The sequence below is a fragment of the Colossoma macropomum genome, unplaced genomic scaffold, assembly GCF_904425465.1.
Source record: "Colossoma macropomum unplaced genomic scaffold, Colossoma_macropomum, whole genome shotgun sequence".
Classification (NCBI taxonomy): Eukaryota; Metazoa; Chordata; class Actinopteri; order Characiformes; family Serrasalmidae; genus Colossoma; species Colossoma macropomum.
In genome coordinates, this window is record NW_023496051.1 from 3,149,515 (window position 1) to 3,167,451 (window position 17,937).

Below are 17,937 nucleotides of genomic sequence, written 5' to 3' on the forward strand. Positions count from 1 at the left end.
TATTTTTGTGTTTTCAGAATATTACCTAGATTCAGACTTATTCAAAATTTGTCAATTCCAAACAAAGAAAATCCATAATTTAAAACATTTCTAAAAAAATTAGTTCTCCAGGTATTTCAGTTTTTGATTATCCTGTTCTGAATGTCAGTTTATCTGACATATTTATCCAGAGTTTGTTTGTTTGTTTTAGATCAAATGAAAATCCTGAAATCCTCTCTTGGGCATCTGTGCCTCTCCCTGAATGCCTTAATTCAATTATAAACATAAAATGATGACATTTTACTGTGTTGTACAGTATTATGTGCATTATTTTTAAACAATGAAATCATGAATTGACAACTGAATGTCACTACCGAAACAAATACGTCAATAGCAAGCAGACAAAATTCGTTTGGTAATGACATATTTGTTATGGTTGCGACAGTCGAAGCTAATTTTACACGTCTTTCTAAATGTGTATGTTTAATCCCTTTAACTCTGTGGAACCACCGGTGGATCCAAAACACACTTCGTCATATTCTTTACTTCATAACTTTCATATTTCATAAGCTACATTCAAAAAGTGTGTCATATGAGAGCTGTAACTGTCTTCTTTCCAGTCAAATAGATGAGGAATGTAGCTTTAAACCTTTATAATAAAAGAAGCCGAATTCCCATTTTTTTTTCTACTGAAAGTCGACCCATTTTTCCACAAATCTGAGCTACAAACTGGATCTCAGATGGCGTCTCTTCAGTGATCTGCACTGTAAAAATTATTTTTATAAAATAATACAACGAGCATCTAAGACTTTTGGCTTTCAGCAGTAAATTAAAGCATATAGCAATATGTTTATCATCATAAAACGCATTTTCTGCTAATTTGGTTTTTACAAAAAGCTTTTATAAAAAACACCAACACTTTACATCTGATTCATGCAGTTACTGAATAAATTGCCTTACGATTTGGGCATGTAAATTCAAATGGGAAAACCAAAATATACCCTGGAGAACAAAATTTAAAAAATGATAAGTTATGAAAAACCCTTTTTTTTTTTCAGGTTTATTTTTTGTCCTGGTCACATTTTTAGGGGTGGCCACATAATGATTAAATCCATAGAGATTATTTGTGAATGTTTTGGTACTGGCATGAAAAATGAGGACAGTATATTTTCAGTATTAAAAGTATTTTTTTAGTTAAATTGGAACATTAGAACAACGCATTTACACTCAATCTTGGCAGGCAATTAAATTGGCAAATAGAATTAACAAAATATGTGTTTTATTGTTCAACCTAATTTTAGGGGTTAGGCCTGGGGACAAGCATATAATAACGCATTGTTGTCGGAACAAAACCTCGTATCTCCAAAATGGTAACTTTACAGGAGAAGAAAAAAACCTACTGCACTTTTAATGTAAGTCAATGGAACCAGATGTTTTGGGCCATTTCTTTTGGTCCATTCATCATGAAATTTACACACAATGTAAAGGGCAACAAACATTTTCAGATTATGTCCAAAACTGAAAAATGACAAAAATAGAGAAGCAAGGTTTTCTTCCGACAGCAGCGATATGTTTATCAAATTTATTAAAAAATTTAAATACTTCAGTTGGGTTGCTAAGTAATAGACCTAATGCATGTAAATTAAATTTCTCATTTATGCACAATTAAACACATGTTTATTCAAGAGGGCAGTGTTTTGAATGACCCATAAACAGACAGGTGGCAAATCTTCCAGACACTTCTACTGCATGATATAATTAAACAACTAAGTTCTTACAGTGTATAAAATTGATGGGCAGACCCAGCTGACTTTGATTTCAGATCAAGGAGGCAAGAATGAGGCAAGAATGAGGCAAGAATCTTTGAATGAGGGTTCATTATCAGGGCGTATAGCAGGAGCTTCAGTAACAAAGACTGCTCAACTAGCTCGTGTTTCAATAGTGACTAAAGTGACGTCTCGCTGCTGTGGGCCAAAACCTCGCATCTCCAAAATGGTAACTTTACAGGAGAAGGAAAATACGTACTCTACTTTTAATGTAAGTCAATGGAACCAGACTTTTTTCCAAGTCATTTTAGGCCGTTTCTTTTGGTCCCTTCATCATGAAATTTACACACAGTGTAAAGGACAGTATGTATTTTCAAATTACGTCAAAAACGGAAAAATGACAAAAATAAAGATGTGAGGATTTCGTCCCATCTGCATTTGGATGTATGGGACAGACATCAGTAAACAGGGTTGGAAAATGTGGTTGAAAGCGCGAGTTCGCCGAACGCGATGCTCGTGCACTAGTGCGATATGTAAGCATTAAAAAATAGAAGAGCAGCTGTTCCTCGAGGGACTGAGAGTGTCAGTGCAGGATGTAATCAGACTGTGTCAACAAGAACAGTCTGGCCACAACTACACAGAGAGGGACTTTATAGGAGGACCGCAGGGCATAAACCCCTCATTACAAAGACGAATACGCATTTGAGAGCCTAAAAACCACAGAAACTGGTCTACAGAGATGTGGAGGAAAGTGATTACAGTCAGATGAGTCACTCTTTACCACATTCTCTCAAGTGGGCGAGTGCATGTTTGGTGCACACCGAGAGCACAGACAGGCCTGAGTGCTTACAGTTGAGGGGTCTGGTGGTGAAGTTCCACCAAGGCGCATCGAAGCTGTTCTGTAGGCTTATGTAGGCGCAACATCTTACTAAAGCACTTCATGTTGGCGTTTCCTTTAATTTGTCACGTTTGTACATCATGAGATATTGTTTTTTCCATATTCAGTGACATCACACTGAATAGTAGCCGTCATTTTGAGGACCGAATCAGGGAGTGACTGCTCTTTGTTAATGATTCACCTGTAAGACGCGACAGGAGCCGAGAGACGAGAGACACACAGACCTTTAATTCAGTGTTTTCACTCCAGGTTTGGAGCCGCTGCACTGTATAGTTTGAGTGTTTCTCTCTGCTGTTCTCACCTTGTTCAGCTCAAGAAGGGATTAATTAGCTAATAATATCAGGTATTTTAACCAGGAAACCACAGTTATGCAGTGCAGGGGTTTCAGGACTGGAGCTGAACTCTGAACTAACTGCACTAGCAAACTTACAGAATCACGTCTGTCGAAACACGACGTCGTTTTCAGACCCACGACATTCAGTCTGATATTTAACGTTAATGTTTCTCCATTCAGACCTCATTTAAATCTCCAGGAACAGAGAGTGAAGTTATACCGGCTGTCTGCAGCTCCGTTAGGGGGCGACTGTTTATCTCTCGGCTGTTAACATCAGCTAAAGTTATCTAAAGGCTAGCATTGATCACATCTGTGTTAATTAGCTGATGTCGTTACCCTCCTATGATCACAGAGTGTTTCTCCTCTTTATGCAGCACCATGGGGTCCTTTACCCACCCTGACGTGAAGAGCCGGTGGGGCTTCTGTGCTTTTAAATGCTCTGAGAGACTCTCCAGAACAGGGAGAGGGGCTGAGTGTGAGATAAATATAAATGTCAGGAAAACTTTTTCACCAGTTTAAGTGGGATCAGGAGTTCAGGGGGGAAACTGTATAAGGATCTCAGGCTGTTTTATCGACTTTGTCGAGGGAACGTTTTTACTCTTCCAAAGTAAGGAGAGTAATTTTAGCCATCATTCACCTCTAGTTACGTTCGTGCAGAGCAGCGAAGCCAGAAATGCGGTTCCAAATTTGGCGGCTACAGCAGAAACATCACGTGGCTGAAACCCAGAGCTTTCGATCAAGTGTCCAGGTCACCTGTTGGTTGCTGTCCAGTTACAGAGGCTGCCTTTAAGCCATCGCTCTCATGGTGCTTTAAAATAATATGTCCGGTGATCAAAGAACTGAAAGGAAGGAGAAAGAGGGAAGGAGGGGTGTGTTTTTCTCTTCTCTTTAGGAAGTTGTTGTTTCTTCCTCATCAGTGGCTCATTAGTCAGCTGTGTTTTGTGCTCAGCCCTCATCCTGTTATGGATCAGTGTGTGAGCGGCTTCTTTATAAGAACAGACACTCGAACTGTGTGTGGCTCACAGAAACATTTGTGTGTGTTAGCGTGTCTTAAGGGTTGAGCAAGGCTAGAGCATCAAGAGCTTTGGAAGGAAGGAGTCATTGCCGGTAAAAGAAAGAAAAAAGAGGGAGAGAGAAAAATGAGAAAGTTGATGCTTTTAAATATGATTTACTGAAAGAGAGGAAGGTAGAAGTGTTTCCAAAACTGAACCACAGTGAGAGAGAAGAAAATGAACAGGCAAAAAGAGGACAAGGTTCAGTAAAACCTCAAAAATGAGGAGGACAGACAAGAAAGTGTTCTAATGAGAGAAAGATGGAGAGAGGGATGGTGTAGAACAGAAACGATGGAGAGAGGGATGGTGTAGAATAGAGGAAAGATGGAGAGAGGGATGGTGTAGAACAGAGAAACGATGGAGAGAGGGATGCTGTAGAATAGAGGAAAGATGGAGAGAGGGATGGCGTAGAACAGAAACGATGGAGAGAGGGATGGTGTAGAATAGAGGAAAGATGGAGAGAGGGATGGTGTAGAACAGAGAAACGATGGAGAGAGGGATGCTGTAGAATAGAGGAAAGATGGAGAGAGGGATGGTGTAGAACAGAGGAAAGATGGAGAGAGGGATGGTGTAGAACAGAGAAACGATGGAGAGAGGGATGCTGTAGAATAGAGGAAAGATGGAGAGAGGGATGGTGTAGAACAGAGAAACAATGGAGAGAGGGATGCTGTAGAATAGAGGAAAGACGGAGAGAGGGATGGCGTAGAACAGAAACGATGGAGAGAGGGATGATGTAGAATAGAGGAAAAATGGAGAGAGGGATGGTGTAGAATAGAGGAAAGATGGAGAGAGGGATGATGTAGAATAGAGGAAAGATGGAGAGAGGGACGGTGTAGAATAGAGAAACGATGGAGAGAGGGATGGTGTAGAATAGAGGAAAGACGGAGAGAGGGATGTTGTAGAATAGAGAAACGATGGAGAGAGGGATGGTGTAGAATAGAGGAAAGACGGAGAGAGGGATGTTGTAGAGCTGCGTTCACATTACGAGCCTCGTTGCTCAAATCCGATTTTTTGCTCAAATCCGATCTGACACGATGGTTCACACTCGTTTAGGTAAGTGACTCAAATCTGTCATTAATGTGATGAACCGGCGTCCTGAAATGACCCTCATGAGCTCATCCTACTCAGTAACGTCACGTGAATGAATCACGTTCATCATCAGCACAAACTAACGAGCAGAACGAGCTTCGCTGAGAAGATCATTAACTCTGATCAGCTCTCAGCTTCATTATTAGAGCGAGACGAAGGAGAAAAAGGTGAGATGAGCTGCTTTTCCACCGTTTACAGGCTTTAACTTCTGTTTGGCGCTGCTGCCATGGTAACGCTGAATGATGGCACAGTAGAAAAAAAGCACATGAATTCCGATCTGAGCGTCACATTAAGGTCACATGGCCACTAATCGGATACGTATCTGATCTCGGACCACATATGAAAGGCTACGTTCACACAGCAGGTAAAAGTGGCCCAAATCCGATCTTTTTCTTCGTATGTGACACAGATGTGTGTCTGTGTGTCAGTGTGAACAGATAAACACACTGAATCTGACATTTTCAATTCTGATTAGAGACGCTTTCATATGTGGTACTGAAATCCGATACGTATCTGATCTGCGGTAATGCATCTGAGAAAAAGTCCAAAGAAGTGACTGTGCCCAAATTACGCGCCCTTTTAACGGCTCGAACACGTTCAGGGCGATGAGCCCAGCTGTCAGTCAGTGAAGCTTCAGGATGGCTCCTGTGATGCTGGCGAAGATGAAGCTGATCCTCCGGGAGCGACTGGCGTTCGTTCATAGTCATGATTGTTTACCTCTGGATGAGCAGCGTGAAGCTCTGTTCCTTTGTGCATGCGGGTCGGTTCAGGAGCTGATCTGTTCAGACTGATGTCGCATACAGATCACATTTAAAAGACAATGTGAACAGCCAAAAAAAAAAAAATCAGATTTGGTGAGAAAATCAGATTTGGGCCTCTTTTACCTGCTGTGTGAACGTAACCAAAGTGACTCAGATCAGATTTGTCCACACAGCCCTGAAAACATCAGATCCGAGTCACATTAGGGCAAAAAATCGGATTTGTGCCACTTCAGCCTGGTAATGTGAACATAGCCTTAGGTTACTTGCTAAGGCAGCTTGTGAGGCTGACTGATGGATTACGAATATTACAAAAGCATAAATTTGTATTTTAATCAGACAATAATAATAATGTTACACTTCTTTAGCGCTTCTCACAGACCCAGGGCTACTTTACAGTAAGAAAGCAATCAACCTAAGGAAGTTCATACGGGAGGAGTTTCACACAGTTACAACCAACAAACGACAAAGAATCAAAGCAAAAGAGAAAACAGGAAAGTTTAGAGGTGGACAGGGTGGAGCCGTTGCAGAGTGACAGGAAGAGAGTTCCGTAATTTAGAGGCCGTAACACTACGAGGTCTGCCCCCAGAAGGGAAGCATTTAAAGGGAGGGACCACCAGCATCAGAGGACCGCAGAGTACGAGAAGGAGTGCAGGGCAGCTATTTAAAGGGCCGCTGACCATTTAGGGCCTGATAAGTCTGATTGTAAGCCTCTGTGCAACAGCAAACAGCCTGTCAGATTGTTTACTGCCCCAGTTATGTCTGATAAGGTTCCTTCGGTTTCATAGTGGCTTCGAAAGGCCCACCAGCGGTGAGAGGAAGGATCTGGTGTGAATTCAGTGAGAATAAGTCGCTGTTGTCAGAAGAAAACGGTAACTTTACAGGAGAAGGAGAAAACCTACTTTAATTTTAATGCAAGTCAATGGAACCAGACGTTTATCCAAGTCATTTTGGGCCGTTTCTTTTGGTCCATTCTTCATGAAACTTACACACAGTGTAAAGAGTAACTGGCTTTTTAAAATTATGTCAAAAACTGAAAAAACTAGGTTTTCTTCCGACAGCAGTGAAGTGCAAGTGGACGGGTTTGGGGTTGGGGGCAGCACCATAGCTTTAGGTATGTCTTTAACAGGCAAAGAATTGACTAACGTATTGTTCACGATTATGTTCAAAAGTCGTGTAGGAAAGTTTGCGCTGGAGCCGTGAAGGATCAGTCACTCCAGGGTGTGCGTGTTGGGGGGGAGCTGATGCATGAGAGAGGAGGGAGGCAAGAAAGGAGGGAAAATAACTGGCGAAAACACAGAGGAATGAGAAGGGAGGGGAAGAAGTAGTGCAGGGAGGAGAGAGGAGGAGTGTGTGCGTGTTATGTGTGTTTTTGGAGGGCTGCCCGTGTCGAGGGGGGAGAGAATGAAAGAGGTGAGGGGGAGAGAAAGAGAGAGGAGAGAGAGAGTTACCAGGGAGGAGCCAGTATGAGCCAAATGTCTGCGTTCCTGAACTGAGGGGAGTTTCCTCTAAGTGTGTGTGTGTGTGTGTGTGCTGAAGTGTTTCTTAATGAGTGTGTCATATGATACGGATGGGAAAGAAACCGTGTACTAATGCAAAACCAGCGCAAAATGAGCAAAACAACAAAAACCATCGCAAAGTTGAGGCGCGTATTACAGCTGGAGGACACTGTGGAGGGTAGAGGAGGCTTTTGCACCCACTGACCTGCAGCCATACACGCACACAGGCAGGCGCGCTCTGTGGACATAGGCCAGACGCCCACACGACTGTACCCCGTCAGTGCTGCGTGCGTGTGTGATGGAGTATGTAACTGTGCGTGTGTGCGAGTGGGTATGGAAGGGGAGTTTTGACTCGTCTAGCAGAAAGAAATGTAAATGACTTACAGTCGCTGGAGTAAATTTAGAACCTCTTTTTCCAGCTGTTTTGCGTGCGGCGGAGAGCAGCCAAGCTCGAGAGAGGGAGAGGCCTTTTGCGAGCATGTGTATGTGTGTGGGACCGAGAGGGAGAGAGATAAATCCCCATCAGCTCTGGTTCTACTCTTATTTATTCCTTGTTTATTGGTTTGTAGCTGGGTTGGCCTTGAGACGCAGCCATGCTGTCGCTGGACGAGCCGCTGGACTTGAAGATTTCCCCGAACCGCGACAGGGCGCTCAGAACGTCCATCTGCGCCCCGCTCCGATTCGCCCGGACGCACGTACTGCGGCCGACACACAACTCCGACTCAGGTCAGCACGCTTACACAGACACACATAGAATACTGGGCAAAGGTCTTAAGCACCTAAGCTAATTGTTTATCTGGGCCATAACTGTGTTTTTGCTAGTAAAAATCGATATTTTTATATCACTGTTATTTATATTTATTCCAATATTAGTGTTTTTCTGAGCAAAAAATGCTCTCTGTCTAGATAAGCAGCTTTTTAAATTGGGTTTTAAAATATTAAATGAATATCCAGATGGCCTTGCGTTGTAAAAGTGGCAATCTCAATGCAGATAAGTTATTATTATTTGTCGTATTTTAGTCTATGCTATCATTGAACGAACTATAATACCAGTGAAGTAACAATTATTATGACAATTGATTTCAAATTTGTAATTACCAGTGTTGTGTCTTGTATGTTTGCAGATAAAGATGTCCTGGACTGTCACCCTGCCTCAAAACTGGACGTCAGTCTGTCCCCCTCATCCCCTCCCTCACCCCCCTCCCCTCCTCATTCTGGTTCCAGTTGCAGCCCTCTACCGCCCCCTCTGATCAGGGTGAGCATTGGCATGCACCTACATTATATGGACAAAAGTATCAGGACACACCTCTTAGGCCCAATCCCTTTTCTTCTTTTTACCTCTACCCCTTGTTATCGAGGGTCTCCTTGCCCCTTGGAACTGAGTTACAGGGGTAGTGGTTGAAATCTTCCTCTCTGAAATGGGACCCTCAAATAAAAAGAGCATCACTTCATTAACAGCTACTAGCGCTGCTCTGTAGGCGACCCTGCCAGTCTGCAGTGACAGCAGAGGAGGGTAAAGTTCAGCTCCTCACTGCTGGGCTTTAGTTACATTTAGGGCATCATATGACTTCAAAGAGGGGGGCAATTATTTATTATCACCCACCACTAATTCTTCAGTGATATGAAGCTGAAGTCAGATATTCGCCAGATTCTTGTTGAATTTTTCCGTTCCACCTTAAATGGCGCAGCAGTTACATTCTGGACAGAACTGCTGGACTATTTAAGGTGGAACGGGAAAGTTGGCGAGCTAGCTACCGAGACATTAGCATACTATTAGTGATTTTTTGTGCTTGTTATGAAGAAAACGATCATAATACACTGAAACGACATTAAACTACGATAATACAGTGGTCATCGTAATTTTTAACGGAGGAAATACTTACATTTGTGTGTTTCTTTGGTCGTTCAGGCAGCCATCTTGCCGGTTTTTCTTTTTTTCTCATAACACTCCATTTGGAGTGTGCCTGTGAAAAACCTCATCATCATCATCACTTTTATTTATATAAGGCCCCTCCCATGCTCAAGTACGCTTTACAGTATCAAAATACATAGTCAACAGTACATAACACAGAACGCAGCTGAACACTACCAGTCCAGGCAGCCCCTCAGCTGCAGCGCAGCATCAACCCAGCAGCCAGCCCAGGCTGCAATGTCACGTCGATCAGGTCCCCAATCCAGAGAGCCTCATAGCTGTGATGCAGCGTCACCCAAACAGCCAGCCTAAGAAGCCTCTGAGCCACAGTTGGAAAATCACTCTCAGCCGCTATCTCGGTGGACATGATGGCAAACTCCTCAGCCAGCAGGAAAACATCAAATCGTACACACAAACAATTTAAAACAAACAAAAAAAACCATGTAAAGTGGCAGCCATATTGCGGCAGAGTACTTACAGCAGAGCACACTGACTGCCGGGAGCTTCTTGGCAGGGTTTTCATGGCTGAGCAGCTGCTTGCAAGCCTTACATCACCAAGCACAACACCAAGCGTCAGATGGAGTGGTGTAAAGCGCCCCCACTGGACTCTGGAGCAGTGAAACGTGTTCTGTGGAGTGACCGATCACGCTTCTCTATCTGGCAGTCTAGCAGTAGCCATTATTTTAAGACCTACGTGCTGCACTTTGTAGGGAGAAGGAAGCCATTTGAGATTCTGCCTTAACAGTTTGCGCCCATGTTGCGTCACCTGACCCGAATACTGCGTGCTGATTGGCTGAACGGATTTATTGGGTTCTGCTGGAGAACAGCGCTCACATTTGACTCGTTTCTGCTGCAAAACGTGAACTTGCAGTGCCTTGACAATGAACAACAACGGCTTTTGTGACAAAACGTGTTTAGGGTCCAGAACAAGCTGTGCGTTAAGAATAACTCATCACAGTCAGCTTGGTTTTTGTAAAGGATGGTGTTTATCGTTTTTCGCTGATGAACTCTTCCTTTATGTGTGAACCAGTTAAATTAAAGGCCGAATTGAAAAAGTTGTTCACGTGCTCAGTTCTAAGATAATTTGCGATTTAGAAATGACTCTCTTGTCTAGTTTGCCTGCATATATTTTCACTCGTTTTTATAAATCATTCATATATTCGTGTAGTGCGTTTTATGAATGAGGCCCTTGGACTTCATCTAACCCTCCCAAGTGGTGTATACATTTCGGCTGTTCTAACATTTAGATTAGTTGAATTGTGTCTCATTCAGAGATCATTAAAACAAGCGTGTAAATCATTTGTGTTTGTGAGTAATAGAGGAGATATTTTGTTACAGTTTGAATTTGATGAGACAGGACATCCTTTACATTTGTGCCATATTTATGACATCAAAAATAGAAAAGGTTATGAGTTCAGACTTTAACCTGTGGTTATTGAATGTAAATCGAATTTATATGTAATGAATTATGTAATTATGTATTATTTAGACCGTCTTATTATATATATATCTCCTCTTACACATTAATAGACAGTCACGCATAGTTTATATGCAAAATTCATAGCAGAAACACAAGCACAGTCTAATCTTTCTGTCACCCACAGGATTCAGAGACCACCAGTTACCAGGAAGGCGAAGCGTCTCCTCCTCCAGGTTTCCAGTTCTTCCTGCCCATTGGCGCCGGGGCCGGCCTCCGCCTGCCCAGCTCCTTGATGATTGGTCAGTGTCGCGAAAGACGGGAATCACCTGAACCGGTGGATGAACAGCTGGCCTGTCGCTGGCTAAAGGTGAGTGAGTTTATTAGTCCAGAAGTTTTTCAGTACAGTCTTTAGCTGCGATCCAAAAGCTCGGCTGTGGTCCAGGTGGGCTGCATTTCTAGACTACTACATCACTGAAGACCTATCAGACGGATCTTTCAAATACAACCGAGAAACTCAGCCAGCATTCTTAGAATTTTCAAGGACACCAACAGAGCATTCTTCACTTTCACTCATAATCCTTTGCGTATGCATCAGACCCGAAGAAAGTTCAAGAGAAACGCCGGCAGATGAAATCAACTACTATGTGTTTTTTTTTTTAAAAAGGGAAAATATGTATATATAACTCCATTTCCAAAAAAGTTGGGATGCTGTGCAAAATGTACATAAAAACAAAATGCAATGATGAGCAAATCATTTAAACCCTATGTTTCATTGAAAATAGTACAATGACAACATATCAAATGTTGAAACTGAGAAATTTTATTGTTTTTTGAAAAATATTTGCACATTTTGAATTTGATGCCAACAACACATTCCAAAAAGTTGGGACGGGAGCAACAAAAGGCTGGTAAAGTTGTGTAATGCGGAAAAAAACACCTGGTGGTTGATGGCAACAGGTCAGTAACATGATTTGGTTTAGAAAAGCATCTCAGAGAGGCGGAGTCTTTCAGAAGTAAAGATGAGGAGGGGTTCACCACTCTGTGAAAGACTGCATGAGCAAATGTGCAACAATTCAAGAATAACGTTTCTCAATGTAAAATAACAAATAACTTCTGCTTTTCATCATCTATGGTGCACAATATCATTAAAAGATTCAGAGAATCTGGAGAAATCTCTGTATGTAAGAGACCTGTATTTGCTGGCTGTGATCTTTGAGCTCTCAGGCAGCACTGCATTAAAAACAGACATGATTCTGTAGTGGAAATCACTGCATGGGCTCAGAAACACTTCTGAAAACCACTGTCTGTGAACACAGTTTGTCGCTGCATCCACAAATGAAAGTTAAAATTCTAAAACGCAAAGAAGAAACCAGATATAAACGGGGTTCAGAAACGCTGCCACCTTCTCTGGGCCTGAGCTCATTTAAAATGGAAGGTGAAGTGGAAAAGTGTCCTGTGGTCTGACGAATCAACATTTGAAATTCTTTTTGGAAATCATGGACACTGTGTCCTCCGGGCTAAAGACCAGATCTGTTTAAAGGGTTTATTACATCACTTCATTCAATGAAGGATATGAAAAGCACCTGTTTTCAGTGAGCTAAACAGTTTTTATGATTATTGCATTTTCTCCATCAGATTTCATGCAGGCTCTTCTCCAATGATGTGACAGAGCAGCCTTGAGCTTTCATTTTGAATAATGTTTAAAAAATGAAGGTCCTTCATATGACGGTGCTACAGAAAACCCACCTTTCTTGACTACAGCCTGGCTTTTGGAGCGCATATTTGTGTTTGTTTCAACTTCCTGCACACATGAGCTTGATAATCAAGGCCTGTAGAGCACGTGTCTGAATCTCTGTGCTGGAGGGCCGCAGTGCTGAAGACTGAGACATTCTGCCTCATTAAACACGCCTGATGTCACTCATCCTCTAATTAGCAAGGCCTTCATGACTTGAATTCAGAGAGTGAGAGGAGATAAAAAGTGATTTTTAGTTCTTAAAACTGAATGTAAAAACCATTATATTACTATTTGATGTTCAGTGAACTCAGAGATTTAAGGAAGCCAGTTCACTTTTGACTTTTAAGTTGGACAAGATAATCCTTTATTAGTCACACAATGGGGAAACTGACAGTGCTACAGCAGCAAAGGGAGAGCAAGGCACTCAAGAAAAGAAGTAACAAGAAGAGAAATTAACAAACAAGGTAATTAACCTTCATAATAACTTAACAGTTACAGTTTGTTTGTTATTACTGTATAGACAATATCGCTGCTGTCAGCACAGTAATCTCGTATCTCCATTTTTGTTCCTCAGTTTTTGACATATTGTGAAAATGCCTGTTTCCCTTTACACTGTGTGTAAATTTCATGATGAATGGACCAAAAGAAATTACTTGGAAAAAAAATCTGGTTCCATTGACTTACATTAAAAGTAAAGTATGTTTTTTCCTTCTCCTGTAAAGTTACCATTTTGGAGATACGAGGTTTTGTTCCAACAACTGCAATATATACACACCGATCAGGCGTAACATTATGACCACCTCCTTGTTTCTACGCTCGTTGTCCATTTTATCAGCTCCACTTACTATATAGGTGCACTTTGTAGTTCTACAGTTACAGACTGTAGTCCATCTGTTTCTCTGCATACTTTGTTAGCCCCCTTTTACCCTGTTCTTCAGTGGTCAGGACCCCCATGGACCCTCACAGAGCAGGTACTATTTGGGTGGTGGATCATTCTCAGCACTGCAGTGACACTGACACAGTGGTGGTGTGTTAGTGTGTGTTGCGCTGGTCTCAGTGGATCAGACACAGCAGTGCTGCTGGACAATGAGCGTAGAAACAAGGAGGTGGTGATAATGTTATGCTTGATCAGTGTGTTGCACATGGAGTATTGATTATATTGCACATGAATTAACAATAAACATTTTAAATAGGAAAGCAAAAAAACAGAACACAGGCTATTTTTACAGGGTAGCATTTGCAGAACTGTTGCCTGCTAGGAATCAAGTTTGATGCTCTTGCTCTAGAGCCTTGATTAACTCACTCAGGTGTGTTTGGAGCAGGACCAGAACAAAAACATGCGGCCTGCAGTACTTTAGGACTTAATTACAGGTCTGGAGAAGTATAGAATTTCAAACCACTTCTAGAAGGAAAGTAAGAAAATTCTGAGAAAGGTTTTGGATATTAAGTTGTTAAAGTAAAGGAGGAGTGGGGGCACAGCTCAACACAGGGTAAAATGTAACGTGGATATTTAATCTGGTTAATATATATATATATATATATATGAATTTGTTAATCACAGATTATAGTCCAAAATAAGCATTCTAGTGTTTGAAACACTAATTATGTATATTATGATACTTGCATTATGTGTTTAGGTTGGAAAGTTAGTTTGGTTCTAACAGCGTAGTAATATATAAAATATAAAAAAATAATATATATTTTGCAGCAGTTTAATAAAAAGTAACCCGGAAGTTTTTTTGCCTAGAAATGTGTCACACTGCTACAGGCAAATGGTGGTCAGACCAGATTTGTCAGCTTTGTTTATTTCAGTAAAATCCTTTTAGTAAAAGTGTTGTGTTGATATCTTTGTACAGTAACATTTCCACTCACTTAACTTGCTGGAAGCAAATTTTATAATTTCATTTGTAGAACAGATGTGTAGATAGTTTGTATAAAAATGTTAATAATCTTGTTTAAATATTTAAGAAAATTGCAAAAAACCATGTTGTGCCCTGCTCTCCCCCATACACTGATAGAAGTAAAGGTTCTGTGCAGATACATTTTCGATTATTAAGGTACAAACAATGTAAATGTTCCCTCACAGGTACAACAAAGGTTTTTCCAGGAGAAAAGTTTGTATTTGTACCTTTTGATAACCGAATGTTTTAAAACAGAACAGTAAAATAAAAAGCCTGGAGACGAGACGGGGTGTGTGGAGTCAGTACAGCTTAGACAATATAAATTATGTTATAATTATGTTCCCTGACTAAAGGTACTGAGATGTACCCTTGAGGACACCACCCCAGTGACAAGAGGGGAACCTTTATTCTGAGAGTGTGTGCTTAACAACCTTTGCCACTTCATAGAAAGAATATCGCTGCTGTCTGAAGAAAACCTCGTATCTCCATTTTAGTCGTTTTTCAGTTTTTGCCATAAAATGCCTGTTGCTTTTTACATTGTGTGTAAATTTCATGAAGAATGGACCAAAAGAAACGACCCAGAATGACTTGGAAAAATGTCTGGTTCCACTGACTTACATTAAAAGTAAAGTATGTTTTTTTTTTCCTGTCTCTCTTGTTCTGTTCTGCAGTGCCACCTGCTGTTCGAGTGCCTGCAGGACCTGGTAGATCATGTGACTGAATTCCATGTGAAGCCAGAGAGGAGTTCTGGTTACTGTTGCCACTGGGAGGGGTGCGCACGCAAGGGCCGCGGCTTCAACGCCAGGTGATTCTGAAATTATATGTCTATAGGCAGTTTCAATTCAGAGAATGCAGCTGGTCTACATTCTTGAAGTTGAGTGGGCGGCTCTGGGGTTCTGCCAAGAAAAGTGCAGGAATTGTGAATTACTGAGTAAAGACTCTGCTGCTGAATTAAGACCGAACAGCTCCATGACTTAAAAACATTTCACTTATACTAGATTAATCAACATTCTTCTCAATTTAAATTTAAAGTCAATGTGCACTTCATAAAACTTTAGATAGCATTTTATCTGAAATTAGCCTTCTACCCAGCACATACCTCTCTAGTGTAAGAGCTTTTTTTGTTACTGTCTGCGTGTAATAAAGAGTGTAATAAAGGGTAATAAAGGAGGTGCGCCACTGTGTGTTTATCACTATATAAAAGAAGCACAATACTGATTTTACTGTTGCTCTGCGATTTCTTGAGCAACACATTCAGAACAGGATTCAGATCATTATGGAAATGCTTATTATTGATTTGTTTCTTTAGGCTCGCTGGTTTACAGTATTGTAGCATAGACTTGTAGCATGATTTTAACCCTTGTGTGATGTTTATGTCTGTGGGACCCATTTTCAATGTTAACCAAAAGAAAAATTATGTGATTTATTATTATTTCAACCTCAGACTCTTGGTCTTTGCTCATTTTCTGTGAAGAACATATAAAATAACCCATTTTTCAGTGTCTTCACTCTGTTCACCCCCCACACATTTATATTACACATGTGGTGTTGGGTGAACCTGCTGGGAATAAATGTGTGGAGGTGCTTCACTCTGTTCTTCTCCTACATGGCCTGCTGTTAGTGTGTGTGTGTGTGTGTGTGTGTGTGTGTGTGTGTGAGGGTGGACAACATGGACAGGCTGCTGACTGGCTACAGCTGCTAAAGGAGAACCCTACACTGGCCACGTGTGATATTCTAAACATCTGGTATTTTTATATAAATTGTTGTGGCTTTATTGATTTAAATAACAATAATGTGGTGGGTCCACCAGACCACTGAGTAACAGACACATCAACACCACACAAGGGTTAACTGAGTAGTACCTCATTTACTTTGCTTAACTCACATTTTTGTGGTTAGTTGAAAAAAATAGCTGCAAAATGACTTTAACAGTGGTGTCCAAAGTCCAGCCCCCAGGCCAAATGTGGCCCGTGGACAGATTTTAATTGGCTGCAGCTTCTCATTATACCTGGCCCGCCAGCCAATACATTACACCTGACGGTGGCAGCAGAGCCATAAACTTACATTGTGTTGCACCGTGTAAGTGTAAGAGCCTTTTGTCTCTGACTAGACCTGCAAATCAATTTACGGACATTTAAACACAACTACAGCCAAAAAGCACAAAGTTAACAGTGATTTTGGTGAGACGGACTGTTTTTTTAGTAAGAACCATAGCAGATGCGTCTGTCTTGCAGGTCAGAAGAATATAATACATTTTCAGAATTCAGAGACACTGAAGTAGGTAGAATCTACCATCCTCTTGCAGCAATAACTCATTATCAGGGCAAATTCAGTAGATAGATAAATATTAAATAACAAAAATAACAGTTTCTCCTAATGCTGCATTTATTTGATACATAATATGATGTAACAGCCATCATTTCTCACAAACCACATTTTTGCACAAAATAAAAAACACAGGTATGAATATATTTAGCAATTTATTGCTGCTCTGAAATCAATTTGTTATAAGCGTTTACTGACTGCGCATGATTTAACCCTTAAAATCCCAGGCTTATTTCATACCAAGGCTTATTTTTCAGCAACTACAGGAGCTTCTCAGGTTATAAATGTACATAAAAAAATTTGCCTGCTGGTGGGCCCTGGCCATTTGAGGGGTTAAGGGGGGCATCACCAAATTCCCAAAATGGATCACAAGCAAGACGCTCAGTTCAGCTGGGTTAACTGTTCTACACATTTGTGTTTTTCATATTTTGAATATCTAATAATTTGAGTCCTTTATGAATAATATTTTGACAAAAAGTGACCAGCCCATGGGTATTCTGATAGGGTCTGTCAGAAAAAAGCTTAATAAAGGTTTGGACACTCATGGACTTTAAACAATAGACTTTCTTAACAGTATAATCCTTTTAGTGCATCACTGCATTGCATCTCTCAGCTTTACCCATGCGGTTTCTTTAGGACTTGATTCTGAGCCAAGAACCACCAACACATTTGCTGTAGGCCGTCACATTCAGCTGGCTTAAAAATCACTGTCCTTTGATTAAGCTTATCCTCGGGTTTCAGTCACATGATGTTTCTCTTGTGGCCGCCATATTTGGGACTGAATTTCTGGCTTTGCTGCTCCACACGAGCGTAACTAGAGGTGAAAGATGGCTAAAATTACTCTCCTTACTTTGGAAGAGTAAAAACGTTCCCTCGACAAAGTCGATAAAACACGCTGTTTACAGTTTCCCCCTGAACTCCTGATCCCACTTAAACTGGTCGAAAAGTTTTCCAGCCATTTATATTTATCTCATACTCAGCCCCTCTCACTATTCTGGAGAGTCTCTCACAGCATTTAAAAGCTCAGAAGCCCACCGGCTCTTCACGTCAGGGTGGGTAAAGGACCCCATGGTGCTGCATAAAGAGGAGAAACACTCTGTGATCATAGGAGGGTAACGACATCAGCTAATTAACACAGATGTGATCAATGCTAGCCTTTAGATAACGTTTAGCTAACGTTATCAGCCGAGAGATGAACAGTCGTCCCCCTAACGGAGCTGCAGACAGCCGGTATAACTTCACTCTCTGTTTCTGGAGATTTAAATGAGG

General features: G+C 41.2%; 1 protein-coding gene across 1 annotated transcript in view; it reads left to right on the forward strand.

The window, feature by feature from the left end:
• glis2a (GLIS family zinc finger 2a) overlaps nt 1-17,937 on the forward strand; it is a 40,059-nt gene that overhangs the window by 12,640 nt on the left and 9,482 nt on the right. The window contains exons 2-5 of the mRNA XM_036565073.1: nt 7,945-8,101; nt 8,500-8,630; nt 10,892-11,074; nt 15,015-15,148. Of these exons, the coding sequence (XP_036420966.1) occupies nt 7,969-8,101; nt 8,500-8,630; nt 10,892-11,074; nt 15,015-15,148 (581 nt within the window). The 5' untranslated portion in view covers nt 7,945-7,968. The remainder of the gene's footprint in view (nt 1-7,944; nt 8,102-8,499; nt 8,631-10,891; nt 11,075-15,014; nt 15,149-17,937) is intronic.